Source organism: Nematostella vectensis, chromosome 2 (assembly GCF_932526225.1).
Source record: "Nematostella vectensis chromosome 2, jaNemVect1.1, whole genome shotgun sequence".
NCBI classification, from domain to species: domain Eukaryota; kingdom Metazoa; phylum Cnidaria; class Anthozoa; order Actiniaria; family Edwardsiidae; genus Nematostella; species Nematostella vectensis.
In genome coordinates, this window is record NC_064035.1 from 11,925,427 (window position 1) to 11,940,892 (window position 15,466).

A 15,466-nucleotide genomic window follows, 5' to 3' on the forward strand; every position below is an offset into this window, starting at 1 on the left:
TTTACCTGTTCGCTTTTGGCCAGCGGTTGACTTCTTGCACCAAAAAACGAAATATGGCAGCGGTGTCAAGATGGCCCTGTTCGATGTGTTAACGCATGATAACTTGGAAGACTGTAGAGCTATCTTAGAGCGCCATCCTGCAACAGCCAACAGCGAGGGATGGCACGGCATAACGCCTTTGCATCGCGCTGCAACTAGAGGGAATATTGACGCTTGTAAGCTTTTAATTCAATATGGAGCTAATGTCAACAAGGTGAATGGTTTTGGTGAGACGCCGCTACACTATGCTTGTCAGGCCGCCAGCCTGAGATTTGTTAATGTCCTGGTGGAAAATGGGGCTGACTTCAATGTGCTAGACAACGGCGGCAGATCGTGTATCCACCATGCTGCAAGAAGCGGATCAATGTATGTGACACATCGTATTTTATATTCCAACTAAAACAATTGCGTTTATGTGATAAGATTGTTGATTGAATGTAACTTGTGCATATTTCATTCACATAACAGATTTTTTATTGTTCTCCGAATGTGTCCAGTTTTAAAGCTTACTTACCTACCAGCTTACGAGACGAGCTTACTTAGCAAGGCTCAAATAGCGAGACGTGCTGTTAATTCTTATTTGATTTCTGCATGTAATAACTTTGAATTGTTGATGACTTTTGAAAATCAAAATTTGTACTCAAATATGCAAATTGCATTTACTTAATTTTGATGAAAACAATGCAGCATTGTCGATTAAAAGATTTGTATTCGCCCCATGATATTATTACATGAATCTTACTTTTCATTTAAGAATGTTTTTGGTTTTTCTAGATGGAAAATTCACTACCTCGTCGCGCTTGGGTTGAGTTTAACCAAGCGAGACAACAGGTAAAAACGCAATTCACTGTAGAATAATAGAAGAGAAGTAGAAGTGTGCCTATAATATAGCTTAATAGATTCTATGATGCATAATGTTATCTCTTAATTCTTTGAGATGTTGCTATTGTGTTTGTGGCCCGGTGTGTGGTTGACTCAAATTGTCACTTGAATCATCCCAATAAAAATTAGATCATTAAGATTATAACTAAACTGCTTTTGGAGCTCAAAATGGTCAAATTTTCTGTGCATCACAATTCATAGATCCGACATGTCAATCACGCGTGCACGAATAGCCAATCAGGAAAGAGATGGTGCAATAACAGCCATGTGGTCACACAAATGTCCCACAAAAAGTCGGCAATCGATGGCGATAAAGATTGGTTTGAGATATTTTTCTGCGAATCTGGACAAGCAAATAAGCATTTTCCGGTCAGCGTAGAAGTAAGAACTAGCCCTGTTTTCTTTGACCTGCCACTTTTTGTGTAGAGTTGGGAAAACGCGTAAAATACTACGAAGAAACGAAAAACAAAAAGCAAACAAACCACTTACAAGAGCAATGTAAGTCCTACCATTAAAATTGCGTTTGATATTACCTAAGTTACTTCAATTACTAATTAGAATGAGACTGTCGTTTGTATTTTTGCTGTAAGTAAGTGAATCTTGACATTTGCCGATAAAACTTGTAGTTAGAAGTCAGCCGTACTTCCATTTTCACCGCACTTAAATCATGCAAGTTGACAAAAATAGCTTTGAAAACACATAGTACCTACCAAAGAGAAGAGCACCGCTTTATCTAATCATTTCCAAGTTTTCGTTTTTTGAGCTAGATTCGTGCCGTTTCCATTGAACAACCAAACTCGTAGTCATCTTTTTCTATGCTTCTCTACAAGATTTTCACCAAGCTTGGACAACAAGACAAGTTTCCATCATGTTAGGTTTCTGTGTTTTATTTCCCAAGTCACAGAAAGACATGCTATAAACGTCTGTATTTAAGATAAATCCGAGCAGGACTCACTGACCTCATCGGACATGTTGTACAATTTGTGGGACTTTTGTGGGACATTTGGGTTGCACTTCGCTGGCTTCTATTTGTTGCTTTCTGATTGGATAATCGTGCGCGCGTCGGATCTATGAATTGGCTGTCAACTTCAGGGAAATAAAATTTTAGATATTTTTTAGAGGGGAGGGTGCACATTTTCTTGGTTGCTCAATTTTTTCCACACAAAGCAGTTGTGTTCAATTTTTGTCACTGATTTATCGGGTTTTTAGTGGGTATTTAAAACTGCATTGTCACCAATTTACTGCTGGAGGTCAGATGGAAACCTTAACTGTTTAAAAACAAAAGAATCTATTAAAATCCGAGATATTTATTAGGCCATTCGCTCTAAATTATCAATAACATCCTCAAAGAAACTGAGACACACTCTTTTCAATATTTTGAAATATTTTTGGCGTTTCCATTAAAAATCATTGGAGATTGGAATTGGAATCATTGGAGGTTACCTAATCGACCGGAAGTAAACTGGTGACAATGTAGGCTTGGTTTCCAGCCGTGGTTACGTTGCGCTCTGCTCCTCCACTGACGGCTGTGCACACAAGACACCATGTCCGTGACGTCATAGCTGAGATTTGCGTGATGTGCAGACTCACCATGGGTTTCCCAGTGTTAGTGATTGTTAAAGAAAAACAATATTCTTCAGGAGAAAAACGTGTCCCATGTTAATAGAAAATTGCAAAATAAGTCCAAATAGATGAACCACCAAACTATGAAGTAAATATTGCTTAGAATTGGAAGTCGGTTTGTCAGTTTTTTAAACTGTTTTCTTCGTGCGTGCTGACGTGCACTAGAATGATGCCATGAGCGTGCAGTTGTAAAGTTTTTTCCCTGACATGCTCCATACAGTTTACAATTATGATTAAGAAGTTAAGGGTGTTAGCAGTCACATGGGCACCACAGACCAGCGTCCCCAGCAATTTAGGTAAATTGAATACAAGAAAGACAGAAAGGCTGGCTAAGCTATAATTATGTGAGCAAAAAGAGATTCTCGATTACAAGGTGGGGAACCTGGGGTTTTTAATGGTTTTATTGGTGGTTCATTTTCCTCTCAGGGGCCAAACAGTCCTTCACATAGCAGCTGAGCATGGGCATATTGATTTATTGGAATACTGTCTTAGAAACCAGGTAATTGTGAATGTAGTGCGAATTAAGATTAAGAAAAATAATGACAAAGATAAATGTTTAAAAAAATCCACCTTTGCCTTTTCAAAGCAAAATACCTGTTTAAAATTTGTTTAAAATTTGTTTTCCAGTGTAATAATTACTCATGAAATATTTTCTGCCATCTCGTAAGCCCCCTGTCTCCATGGAATGAGGGAGAGCCTGGTATTACAGTTCTAGGGGTGGATGTGAGCGAGACAAAGACTAGATCCCCCCCCCCCCCCCCCTATTTACCACTTTGGCTTGCCAAGTAAAAACATCTTTAAACTTTTTTTTTGTTTTTTATCTCTCATATTTTATTTAGCTTCTTCTGGCTAAGCAATAACAAGTAAATTTATGTAATGATAATTAATACAACTCGACACAACTTTCTTCTTCTATGTTTACTTTTCTTCTAAAACTAACAAATTTGCCATTTTTGTTTTAATTTGTTTAGAGGTTCCAGCCGGGGGAAGTAGACAATAGTCAGCTTACACCATTACATATTGCAGCCCAACACAGCAACCGGTAATTAAATATAATCAAGGGAAGCAAATAGTCTCAAAAATAGAGAGACAAATCAATCTACTCTATTCTAGGGATCTAGCCCCACCCTTTTTAATGTTAAGAAAGAAGGTTCATCAAACTGATTTTATTCTAAGTTAGTATATGTGTAAAAAGAAGATTCTGAGGAAAATAAACTAATGTTGTAAATGCATTCTATGAAAAAAATAGAATTGTTGTTTATATGTAAAATTGACATTAATGTTAATGCTTGTTACAGTATCCAAGCTTCAAAAAAAGTGCCACCTCTAAGGCTTAAAATATTTCAAAATGTCCCCTTCTCCAATAAGTACCTCCTCCCCATGGTAGAGTTTTTTAGATCCATGAACAGCTACAGGATGCTGACTCGTGTATGTGTTATTGTGCACATCCAGTATTCCTTCCTGAAAAGGATGTGCGTAAACAGGAAATTATGTGAAGAGAATTAAATAATGGCAAGAAATGCATGTGCGTATTGTCAGATGAGTACATGGCAACTGTGGCACAGGGTTTGTACTGCCAGAGTTTCCCTGAAAAATATCTCTAGAGAGGTTTAAAATACCCCAATACTGAGTGATATGTGTCATTGCAGCCAGTGTGCGTGGATCTTAGAAAGCTCAAGCTCCCAGTCCTTGGTTAACTTGCGTGATATTCACGGCAAGACACCAATCGACCATGCAGCAGAAGGAGTCACCCGAGAGTAAGAATGCTTGATGATTTATTTGTAGTCTTGTGTATTTTGCAGACTGTCGTCTAAAGAGAACTATCAAGAGAAAGGGAAAGGGCTGACTAATTGACCTTCACTTGCCATTTTGAACTATTTTGAAATTACTTGATTTTTTTGATTATCGATAAATTTACTATTCAAGCATTTATAGTTGATAAACACAGCATTTTATCCTGGATTGACCATTTCTTCTCCTGAACATAACCTACTTCTAAAAAAAATCATTAGGATTTTTAGCCCATGTAACCCAACGCCAGTAGACATGACAGGCATCATGCCACACCCCCTATCCTGGCCAATCCTGAGCTAACGTGCAAAACGTGGCCAAAAAAAGGAAATTGTGATTGTGGCACCGCATCACACGATAAATGAGGGTAAACTGATGGCCCTACTGACAGCATTTTTTATTATTTTTGTTTCCAGGCACAAATGGTTGACTACTCATTTAAAGTACTGGCAGGCCAGCCGTTGTGGTGGTTACCGACCCTCACCCTGGTTCCCCTGGATTCTGTTACTGCTCTGTCCATCGCTTATTATCTACTTCGTGATCTGGTGTCTGCAGGAGCTCGAACAGTCCACAGGGTGGCTTGTTACTGTGCTCGCAATTGCGATATTCTACTCATGGGCTCTGACAGCCCATCGGATGCGCCACATATCTGCCCTTCCCAGCCCAACTTTTGCTGGACTGTTTTTTGGAGTTATCATACAAAGTCTCATCTGTTACTACACACATATTGTGCCAGATATCCTTTTTGTTGATGTTGGTCATGGATGTTTTTTTTTTTCCTTCTAGTACTCCTATACCCTCTGAAAAACTACTACTTTACAAAAAATACACCGTATTTTTTTTGGCGAAAAAAATCGAAAAAGTACGGAAAAAAACTCGAGCAAACAGACAACAAATCATCAATCAGACAAACAAACAAAGAGACAATTATAATCATAAACCAGTCAAACAAACAATTTTGATTTTGTTGTTGTTTTGTTTTATTTAGTATTTACTGTACGTTATTCGTATTTCATTAAAGGCCAATCACGCCGCCATTTTACGCTCCCGCACAATACCGAGTGACTCAAAGAATCCATTCCATCGGCTTATTCAAGCAAGATACCGAGAAACTTTCATCAAATATCATTAATGAAGTATCAGACTTTAATCTTGGATGGTTATTTTGCGAGGTTTTCTTGCAAATAAACCGATGTATTTGCAACTGTAAACAATAACAAAAAAGTGGCTGACCGACATTCATTAATCGTGTTATGATATCTGCGAGCAATTCCTACACATTAAGCCTTAACCACGTCTACCTATTTGGCCTGAGTTGTTATGGACGACAATGAGTGTGTTGTTGATGCTAGCCGTTGTAACTTCATTAATGTAAGTATTCAAACAAGTTTAATTACATTTAGAAGTCCCTGCACGCCATTTTAAAACTTTCTGTACCATCTATGATTGCTTTTCAGAAATTTATTTAGCGACCCTGGTATAGTAAAGTCCCCGAGGCTCAAGCCGGATGGATCACCTTACGTAAGCAATGCTCCAAATACTAAATTCTCTGCCCTCCCACAACTCCGAGTTATAGAATTGTATTTGAATAAGGAATTGTGCGTTGATTTACGAACTATTTTGCTAAAAACCATCCCCTCCCTTGCTTTACTATCTCTTAACAAAGTCCCTGGCCGCCACCTCTTTGTCATCCTAGAAAAATAAGCGAGAGAAAGATTCCATTTCCATCGCCTGGTTTAGAGAGGCTATTGCCACGTGTTCTTTTGAATCTGGTAGATTGACAAAATATGTGTCTGAAAGGGCTAATGAACATTGTTAAATATATTTCACCCAATGCAGACAATCATAGACGTGGCAGAAGGAAAAGTACCCGTAGAAGAGTTCTGCTATCACTGTGAGCTAGTTGCCCCCATTTTCTCCAAGCATTGCCGTCTGTGTAATCACTGCGTGTTGGCTATCGATCATCACTGTCTGTTCCTCATGTGCTGTGTCGGCTACAAGAACCATCGCGCGTTTGTCGTGTTCATGTCGCTAGTGCTGCTCTCTCAGATGCTGTTCGTCAGGGCCGCTGTCACCTGTAAGTCGCTATAGTAACGCACTTCCAAATCTCGTTCCCAGGGCCCACGTACCTTTGGGCCACCTGCATGCTTGCATTGTGCACGACCTGTCAGCCAATGATAGACCCCCTATCAGGATCGTAAGGGCACTTACGGTACCTAAGTTCTATGGGTGAAATTTCTTGCGACAGCGACGACGTCAAACTTGAGGGCAACTCATCTTACACATGTCTCGCAAAAAACACGCTGTTTTTCGTTCTTCTTTTCCAGTCTTTTTTTTTTTTTTTTTTTTTTTTGCTTCCTTTGTGTATGACACCCCAACTTCTCTCTTGCGAGGCAGGACAAGCTGTAAAAGTGCGTTTGTGACAGAGCCATTATATGTTGGTTTTGGATATTCCATGCAGCTTAGCAGCATAGTTCTTTGGCTTTTTTTTTTAGATTGTTATGGATTCCTGTTGAAGGCTTTTAAAATAAGCAAAGATAGCTTTTAGAATTTTAATTTTGAATTTTGCTCTGTAGATTTATTGAGCGTGATACGGACAGATGGTTCTTATCCTTCGTCATTCAAGGTAAGATTTTTACAGCAACTGTGCCAGGGCATAAGGGACTAAGGCAAAAAGACGTCTAACTATAGGACTTTGCTGCCCTTTTGCCTTAGTCATAAATTTGCGCGGGTTACTTTTATTGGGATCGATGTTGACTATAGCGGATGTTGATAAAACAACATTCAGTGCAAATGGAGAGTTAAAATATGCCTACTTCACCCCACACACCAAGTAAGGGTTCGTTCTACTTTAACGCGTAATAAATTCGGTTTAAGTGCTTTGACCCTTCACCGTTGCCAATCCTGATTCACTTGCAGTAAATAGCACATGCGAGCTGATATTTCTGTGAAAAGTTTTACCTGAAGTAAAAAGAAAAAAACAGTTCTATAGAGCTATTTATTTATAGGAGCTGTGTGTATTAACAATTGGAGGATATGACAAATTTTAACACATTGACCCCTCAACCGGCCTGTAACGGCTTTGAGTAAATAACACATGCGACCTGATATTTCTGTGACAAGTTTTACCTGAAGTAAAAAAATAGTTCTTTAGAACTATTCATTTATAGGAGCTGTGTGTATTAACAATTGGTGGATATGACAATTATTATCACATTGACCCCTTAACCGGCCTGTATCGGCTTTGAGTAAATAGCACATGCGACCTGATATTTCTGTGACAAGTTTTACCTGAAGTAAAAAAGAAATTCCTTAGAACTATTTATTCATAGGAACTGTGTGTATTAACAATTGGTGGATATGACAATTATTAACACATTGACCCCTCAACCGGCCTGTATCGGCTTTGAGTAAATAACACATGCGACCTGATATTTCTGTGACTAGTTTTACCTAAAGTAAAAAAAAATCTTTAGAACTATTTATTCATAGGAACTGTGTGTATTAACAATTGGTGGATATGACAATTATTAACACATTGACCCCTCAACCGGCCTGTACCGGCTTTGAAAAGTACCCACCACCCAAAAAAATAATTAATGCAAAAATAAATAAAAAAAAACAAGATGAAGATACTCAGGTATCAGTCTTAGGGATAAATGGTCTTGAAGATATGCATCCAACCAAGGTGATAGCAGGTACTCTTTAGACAAATAATAGCTCAGGTTCTTTGACAAATTTCAAATCGAACAAGTACAAAAAAAAAGCAGACTCACCCCTCTCAACAAAGGCTCTAAATACCATCAAAGGGAGAGAGATCAGCAAACACAGCTCAAAACACAAATAGATACCTTTATTCTGATCCTCCAGGTCTATTTACATGGCCTTAAAATACAAAGTTCACTCCTTCAAGGCTTGTGAAGCCATCTTGGATGCCATTACGGATAGCAAAGCATTTTGGGAGATCCGGGGGAAAATTCACAAGGAGAGGACCAGTCAACACTCCTCTCCCCAAAGTCTGACGGTTTTTACCTCCGGTCTTTTCACCTCAAAGCCAATGTAGTGTAGTAATTCATTGGAAAATTATTTTGTTATCCAGGCAAAGCCAAACAACAAAAAATCACCATCAATCCACCTTTGCTTGCAAATATCCATAAGCGCAGCACTAAATTATGCCCCAATAGACTTCGCGGTGTCCTTAGGCACTCTCCCAATATGCTCATAGCTGTATTTATTATGAAAAATACAAGCAACCATTAATTTGTGCTCTGCGAAGAGGGATTTAAAATGGGACTGCAAAGCACTGACCGAAAGCTAGGATACCGCTGACTAGATGCAGCTGTGTTTTACTTTGACGGGCTGTATAAAACTCAAAATAGGGGGGGGTATATGTTTTCGGTCTGTTTTTTGTAAATTTAGCTCAAAAATAGCCAGGAGTCAATGTGTTAACTCAGTTATACTCATAAGTTGCCGAGACTCATTCACTGATGTATTCTGACACGTTTTTAAACGAACCGGGATTTGACGATAACGTTCCTGGAAAATACAGTAAAATAAATAAACAATGACCTCGATGTAACGAAATTCGTTACAACGATATCCACGATACAAATTCTCTTTCCCCGAACGTAAATATGACACATCAAACAACAACGTTGTTACTTCGATTACTTCGAGCCACAGTGTCTCCAATAACGTAACATTTATCGACAACTTAAGTTGTTATGTACAAATGTTTGATTTGCCTATTTGTCTGTTTTATGACTTCACTGATCATGTTTTAGTACATTGTATCAAATACTATTGGTTAATCAATATAAATCGGTATCTTGCAAGAGAATCTCTTTTCTCCCGAGGCATATTCTAATATCCAATGCCCACTGTGATATATATTTATTTGTGATGGTCTATCTTTCAGGAGGCTCTTGGGTATGACGTGTATGTATCGGTGCTACTCACCATCAACGTGCTAGGGTTCTACTACGTTTTTCTGGTAATAATCCTTATGTACGCTGTTCGCTGCACAAATACCTGATGATGCGTGCAATGACGTTAATTTGTTTTATTTCCAGCTAACGTTGTACCAGCTGAAGATTGTCTCTGAAGGTGCGACCACATATTATAGTCCAGATGGGAAACCAAAAACAAAGTAAGAAGTACGGAAAAAAGTAAGCGATGAACTAACATAATGACAGCACACAAGTTGTACATTTAGCCACACAAGTTGTACCTAAGTACCACGCACAGTGAGCCATGCACTAACATTGCATCACACAAGCTGTACCTAGGGACCACCTGCACTGTGAGCCATGCACTAACACACTGCACCACACAAGCTGTACCTAGGGACTACCTGCACAGTGCGCCATGCACTAACACACTGCACCACACAAGCTGTACCTAGGGACCACCTACACAGTGAGCCATGCGCTAACACACTGCACCACACAAGCTGTACCTAGGGACTTCCTGCACAGTGAGCCATGCACTAACACACTGCACCACACAAGCTGTACCTAGATACCACCTGCACAGTGACTCATGCACTAACACACTTAACCACACAAGTTGAACCTTGGGACCACTAGTACAGCGAGCCATGCACTAATACACTGCACCACACACTTGCACTGACACACTAGCTGCCCCACACAAGCTGTACCCAGGGACAACCTACACAGTAAGACATGCATTAACAAACTGCACCAAACAAGCTGAACCTAGGGACCACCTGCACAGTGAGCCATGCACCCACCTTCCTCACCAATCAGTCTCGCCTACCTATACCGCTAGCTTTTACTACGTAAGATGCCTTAAACACCACGCTAGCTTGTACTACGTAAGCTGCCTTAAACACCACGCTAGCTTGAACTACGTAAGCTGCCTTAAACACCACGCTAGCTTGTACTACGTAAGCTGCCTTAAACACCACGCTAGCTTGTACTACGTAAGCTGCCTAAAACACCACGCTAGCTTGAACTACGTAAGCTGCCTTAAACATCACGCTAGCTTGTACTACGTAAGCTGCCTTAAACACCACGCTAGCTTGTACTACGTAAGATGCCTTAAACACCACGCTAGCTTGTACTACGAAGGCTGCCTTAAACACCACGCTAGCTTGTACTACGTAAGCTGCCTTAAACACCACGCTAGCTTGTACTACGTAAGCTGCCTAAAACACCACGCTAGCTTGAACTACGTAAGCTGCCTTAAACATCACGCTAGCTTGTACTACGTAAGATGCCTTAAACACCACACTAGCTTGAACTACGTAAGCTGGCTTAAACACCACTCTAGCTTGTACTACGTAAGATGCCTTAAACACCACGCTAGCTTGTACTACGTAGGCTGCCTTAAACACCACGCTAGCTTGTACTACTTAAGCTGCCTTAAACACCACGCTAGCTTGTACTACGTAAGATGCCTTAAACACCACGCTAGCTTGTACTACGTAGGCTGCCTTAAACACCACGCTAGCTTGTACTACGTAAGCTGCCTTAAACACCACGCTAGCTTGTACTACGTAAGCTGCCTAAAACACCACGCTAGCTTGAACTACGTAAGCTGCCTTAAACATCACGCTAGCTTGTACTACGTAAGATGCCTTAAACACCACACTAGCTTGAACTACGTAAGCTGGCTTAAACACCACGCTAGCTTGAACTACGTAAGCTGGCTTAAACACCACGCTAGCTTGAACTACGTAAGCTGCCTTAAACACCACGCTAGCTTGAACTACGTAAGCTGCCTTAAACACCACACTAGCTTGTACTACGTAAGCTGCCTAAAACACCACGCTAGCTTGTACTACGTAGGCTGCCTTAAACACCACGCTAGCTTGTACTACGTAAGCTGCCTTAAACACCACGCTAGCTTGTACTACGTAGGCTGCCTTAAACACCACGCTAGCTTGTACTACGTAAGCTGCCTAAAACACCACGCTAGCTTGAACTACGTAAGCTGCCTTAAACACCACGCTAGCTTGTACTACGTAAGCTGCCTTAAACACCACGCTAGCTTGTACTACGTAAGATGCCTTAAACACCACACTAGCTTGAACTACGTAAGCTGGCTTAAACACCACGCTAGCTTGTACTACGTAAGCTGCCTTAAACACCACGCTAGCTTGTACTACGTAAGCTGGCTTAAACACCACGCTAGCTTGTACTACGTAGGCTGCCTTAAACACCACGCTAGCTTGTACTACGTAGGCTGGCTTAAACACCACGCTAGCTTGAACTACGTAAGCTGGCTTAAACACCACGCTAGCTTGTACTACGTAAGCTGCCTTAAACACCACGCTAGCTTGAACTACGTAAGCTGCCTTAAACACCACGCTAGCTTGTACTACGTAGGCTGCCTTAAACACCACGCTAGCTTGTACTACGTAGGCTGGCTTAAACACCACGCTAGCTTGAACTACGTAAGCTGGCTTAAACACCACGCTAGCTTGTACTACGTAAGATGCCTTAAACACCACGCTAGCTTGTACTACGTAGGCTGCCTTAAACACCACGCTAGCTTGTACTACGTAGGCTGCCTTAAACACCACACTAGCTTGAACTACGTAAGCTGGCTTAAACACCACGCTAGCTTGTACTACGTAAGATGCCTTAAACACCACGCTAGCTTGTACTACGTAGGCTGGCTTAAACACCACGCTAGCTTGAACTACGTAAGCTGGCTTAAACACCACGCTAGCTTGTACTACGTAAGATGCCTTAAACACCACGCTAGCTTGTACTACGTAAGATGCCTTAAACACCACGCTAGCTTGTACTACGTAGGCTGCCTTAAACACCACGCTAGCTTGTACTACGTAGGCTGCCTTAAACACCACACTAGCTTGTACTACGTAAGATGCCTTAAACACCACGCTAGCTTGTACTACGTAGGCTGCCTTAAACACCACGCTAGCTTGAACTACGTAAGCTGCCTTAAACACCACGCTAGCTTGTACTACGTAGGCTGCCTTAAACACCACGCTAGCTTGTACTACGTAAGATGCCTTAAACACCACGCTAGCTTGAACTACGTAAGCTGCCTTAAACACCACGCTAGCTTGTACTACGTAGGCTGCCTTAAACACCACGCTAGCTTGTACTACGTAAGATGCCTTAAACACCACGCTAGCTTGTACTACGTAGGCTGCCTTAAACACCACGCTAGCTTGTACCACGTAGGCTGCCTTAAACACCACGCTAGCTTGAACTACGTAAGCTGGCTTAAACACCACGCTAGCTTGTACTACGTAAGATGCCTTAAACACCACGCTAGCTTGAACTACGTAAGCTGGCTTAAACACCACGCTAGCTTGAACTACGTAAGCTGCCTTAAACACCACGCTAGCTTGAACTACGTAAGCTGCCTTAAACACCACGCTAGCTTGTACTACGTAGGCTGCCTTAAACACCACGCTAGCTTGTACTACGTAGGCTGCCTTAAACACCACGCTAGCTTGAACTACGTAAGCTGGCTTAAACACCACGCTAGCTTGTACTACGTAAGCTGCCTTAAACACCACGCTAGCTTGTACTACGTAAGCTGCCTTAAACACCACGCTAGCTTGAACTACGTAAGCTGCCTTAAACACCACGCTAGCTTGTACTACGTAGGCTGCCTTAAACACCACGCTAGCTTGTACTACGTAGGCTGCCTTAAACACCACGCTAGCTTGAACTACGTAAGCTGGCTTAAACACCACGCTAGCTTGTACTACGTAAGCTGCCTTAAACACCACGCTAGCTTGAACTACGTAAGCTGCCTTAAACACCACACTAGCTTGAACTACGTAAGCTGGCTTAAACACCACGCTAGCTTGTACTACGTAAGATGCCTTAAACACCACGCTAGCTTGTACTACGTAGGCTGCCTTAAACACCACGCTAGCTTGTACTACGTAAGCTGCCTTAAACACCACGCTAGCTTGTACTACGTAAGCTGCCTAAAACACCACGCTAGCTTGAACTACGTAAGCTGCCTTAAACATCACGCTAGCTTGTACTACGTAAGATGCCTTAAACACCACACTAGCTTGAACTACGTAAGCTGGCTTAAACACCACGCTAGCTTGTACTACGTAAGCTGCCTTAAACACCACGCTAGCTTGAACTACGTAAGCTGCCTTAAACACCACGCTAGCTTGTACTACGTAGGCTGCCTTAAACACCACGCTAGCTTGAACTACGTAAGCTGCCTTAAACACCACGCTAGCTTGTACTACGTAGGCTGCCTTAAACACCACGCTAGCTTGTACTACGTAAGCTGGCTTAAACACCACGCTAGCTTGAACTACGTAAGCTGCCTTAAACACCACTCTAGCTTGAACTACGTAAGCTGCCTTAAACACCACGCTAGCTTGTACTACGTAGGCTGCCTTAAACACCACGCTAGCTTGTACTACGTAAGCTGGCTTAAACACCACGCTAGCTTGAACTACGTAAGCTGGCTTAAACACCACGCTAGCTTGTACTACGTAAGATGCCTTAAACACCACGCTAGCTTGTACTACGTAAGCTGGCTTAAACACCACGCTAGCTTGTACTACGTAGGCTGCCTTAAACACCACGCTAGCTTGAACTACGTAAGCTGGCTTAAACACCACGCTAGCTTGAACTACGTAAGATGCCTTAAACACCACGCTAGCTTGAACTACGTAAGCTGGCTTAAACACCACGCTAGCTTGAACTACGTAAGCTGGCTTAAACACCACGCTAGCTTGTACTACGTAAGCTGGCTTAAACACCACGCTAGTTTGAACTACGTAAGCTGGCTTAAACACCACGCTAGCTTGTACTACGTAAGCTGGCTAAAACACCACGCTAGCTTGTACTACGTAAGATGCCTTAAACACCACGCTAGCTTGTACTACGTAAGCTGGCTTAAACACCACGCTAGCTTGAACTACGTAAGCTGCCTTAAACACCACGCTAGCTTGAACTACGTAAGATGCCTTAAACACCACGCTAGCTTGAACTACGTAAGCTGCCTTAAACACCACGCTAGCTTGAACTACGTAAGCTGCCTTAAACACCACGCTAGCTTGTACAACGTAAGCTGCCTTAAACACCACGCTAGCTTGTACTACGTAATCTGGCTTAAACACCACGCTAGCTTGAACTACGTAAGCTGGCTTAAACACCACGCTAGCTTGTACTACGTAAGATGCCTTAAACACCACGCTAGCTTGTACCACGTAAGCTGCCTTAAACACCACGCTAGCTTGGACTACGTAAGATGCCTTAAACACCACGCTAGCTTGAACTACGTAAGATGCCTTAAACACCACGCTAGCTTGAACTACGTAAGCTGCCTTAAACACCACGCTAGCTTGTACTACGTAAGATGCCTTAAACACCACGCTAGCTTGTACCACGTAAGCTGCCTTAAACACCACGCTAGCTTGTGCTACGTAAGCTGGCTTAAACACCACGCTAGCTTGTACTACGTAGGCTGCCTTAAACACCACGCTAGCTTGTACTACGTAAGCTGCCTTAAACACCACGCTAGCTTGTACTACGTAAGCTGCCTTAAACACCACGCTAGCTTGTACTACGTAAGATGCCTTAAACACCACGCTAGCTTGTACCACGTAAGCTGCCTTAAACACCACGCTAGCTTGTGCTACGTAAGCTGGCTTAAACACCACGCTAGCTTGAACTACGTAAGCTGGCTTAAACACCACGCTAGCTTGTACTACGTAGGCTGCCTTAAACACCACGCTAGCTTGTACTACGTAAGCTGCCTTAAACACCACGCTAGCTTGTACTACGTAAGATGCCTTAAACACCACGCTAGCTTGTACTACGTAAGATGCCTTAAACACCACGCTAGCTTGAACTACGTAAGATGCCTTAAACACCACGCTAGCTTGTACTACGTAAGATGCCTTAAACACCACGCTAGCTTGTACCACGTAAGCTGCCTTAAACACCACGCTAGCTTGTACAACGTAAGCTGGCTTAAACACCACGCTAGCTTGAACTACGTAAGCTGGCTTAAACACCACGCTAGCTTGTACTACGTAGGCTGCCTTAAACACCACGCTAGCTTGTACTACGTAAGCTGCCTTAAACACCACGCTAGCTTGTACTACGTAAGATGCCTTAAACACCACGCTAGCTTGTACTAC

General features: G+C 42.0%; 1 protein-coding gene and 1 long non-coding RNA gene across 3 annotated transcripts in view; one reads left to right on the forward strand and one right to left on the reverse strand.

The window, feature by feature from the left end:
- Positions 1-15,466, reverse strand: part of LOC116619160 — a 26,815-nt gene continuing 11,349 nt past the window's right edge. The window contains exon 3 of the long non-coding RNA XR_007306561.1: positions 1-194. This is a non-coding gene — a long non-coding RNA (uncharacterized LOC116619160). The remainder of the gene's footprint in view (positions 195-15,466) is intronic.
- LOC5514072 (palmitoyltransferase AKR1) overlaps positions 71-15,466 on the forward strand; it is an 18,839-nt gene continuing 3,443 nt past the window's right edge. The window contains exons 1-12 of one of the 2 annotated variants that reach the window (XM_032383592.2): positions 71-405; positions 814-870; positions 2,971-3,043; positions 3,516-3,586; positions 4,194-4,301; positions 4,752-5,071; positions 5,637-5,706; positions 5,793-5,856; positions 6,175-6,412; positions 6,912-6,961; positions 9,254-9,328; positions 9,408-9,484. In XM_032383592.2, the coding sequence (XP_032239483.2) occupies positions 71-405; positions 814-870; positions 2,971-3,043; positions 3,516-3,586; positions 4,194-4,301; positions 4,752-5,071; positions 5,637-5,706; positions 5,793-5,856; positions 6,175-6,412; positions 6,912-6,961; positions 9,254-9,328; positions 9,408-9,484 (1,538 nt within the window). Of the gene's footprint in view, positions 406-813; positions 871-2,970; positions 3,044-3,515; positions 3,587-4,193; positions 4,302-4,751; positions 5,072-5,636; positions 5,707-5,792; positions 5,857-6,174; positions 6,413-6,911; positions 6,962-9,253; positions 9,329-9,407; positions 9,492-15,466 lie in introns of both variants that reach the window. The other variant, XM_048721929.1, reaches the window with a different exon arrangement.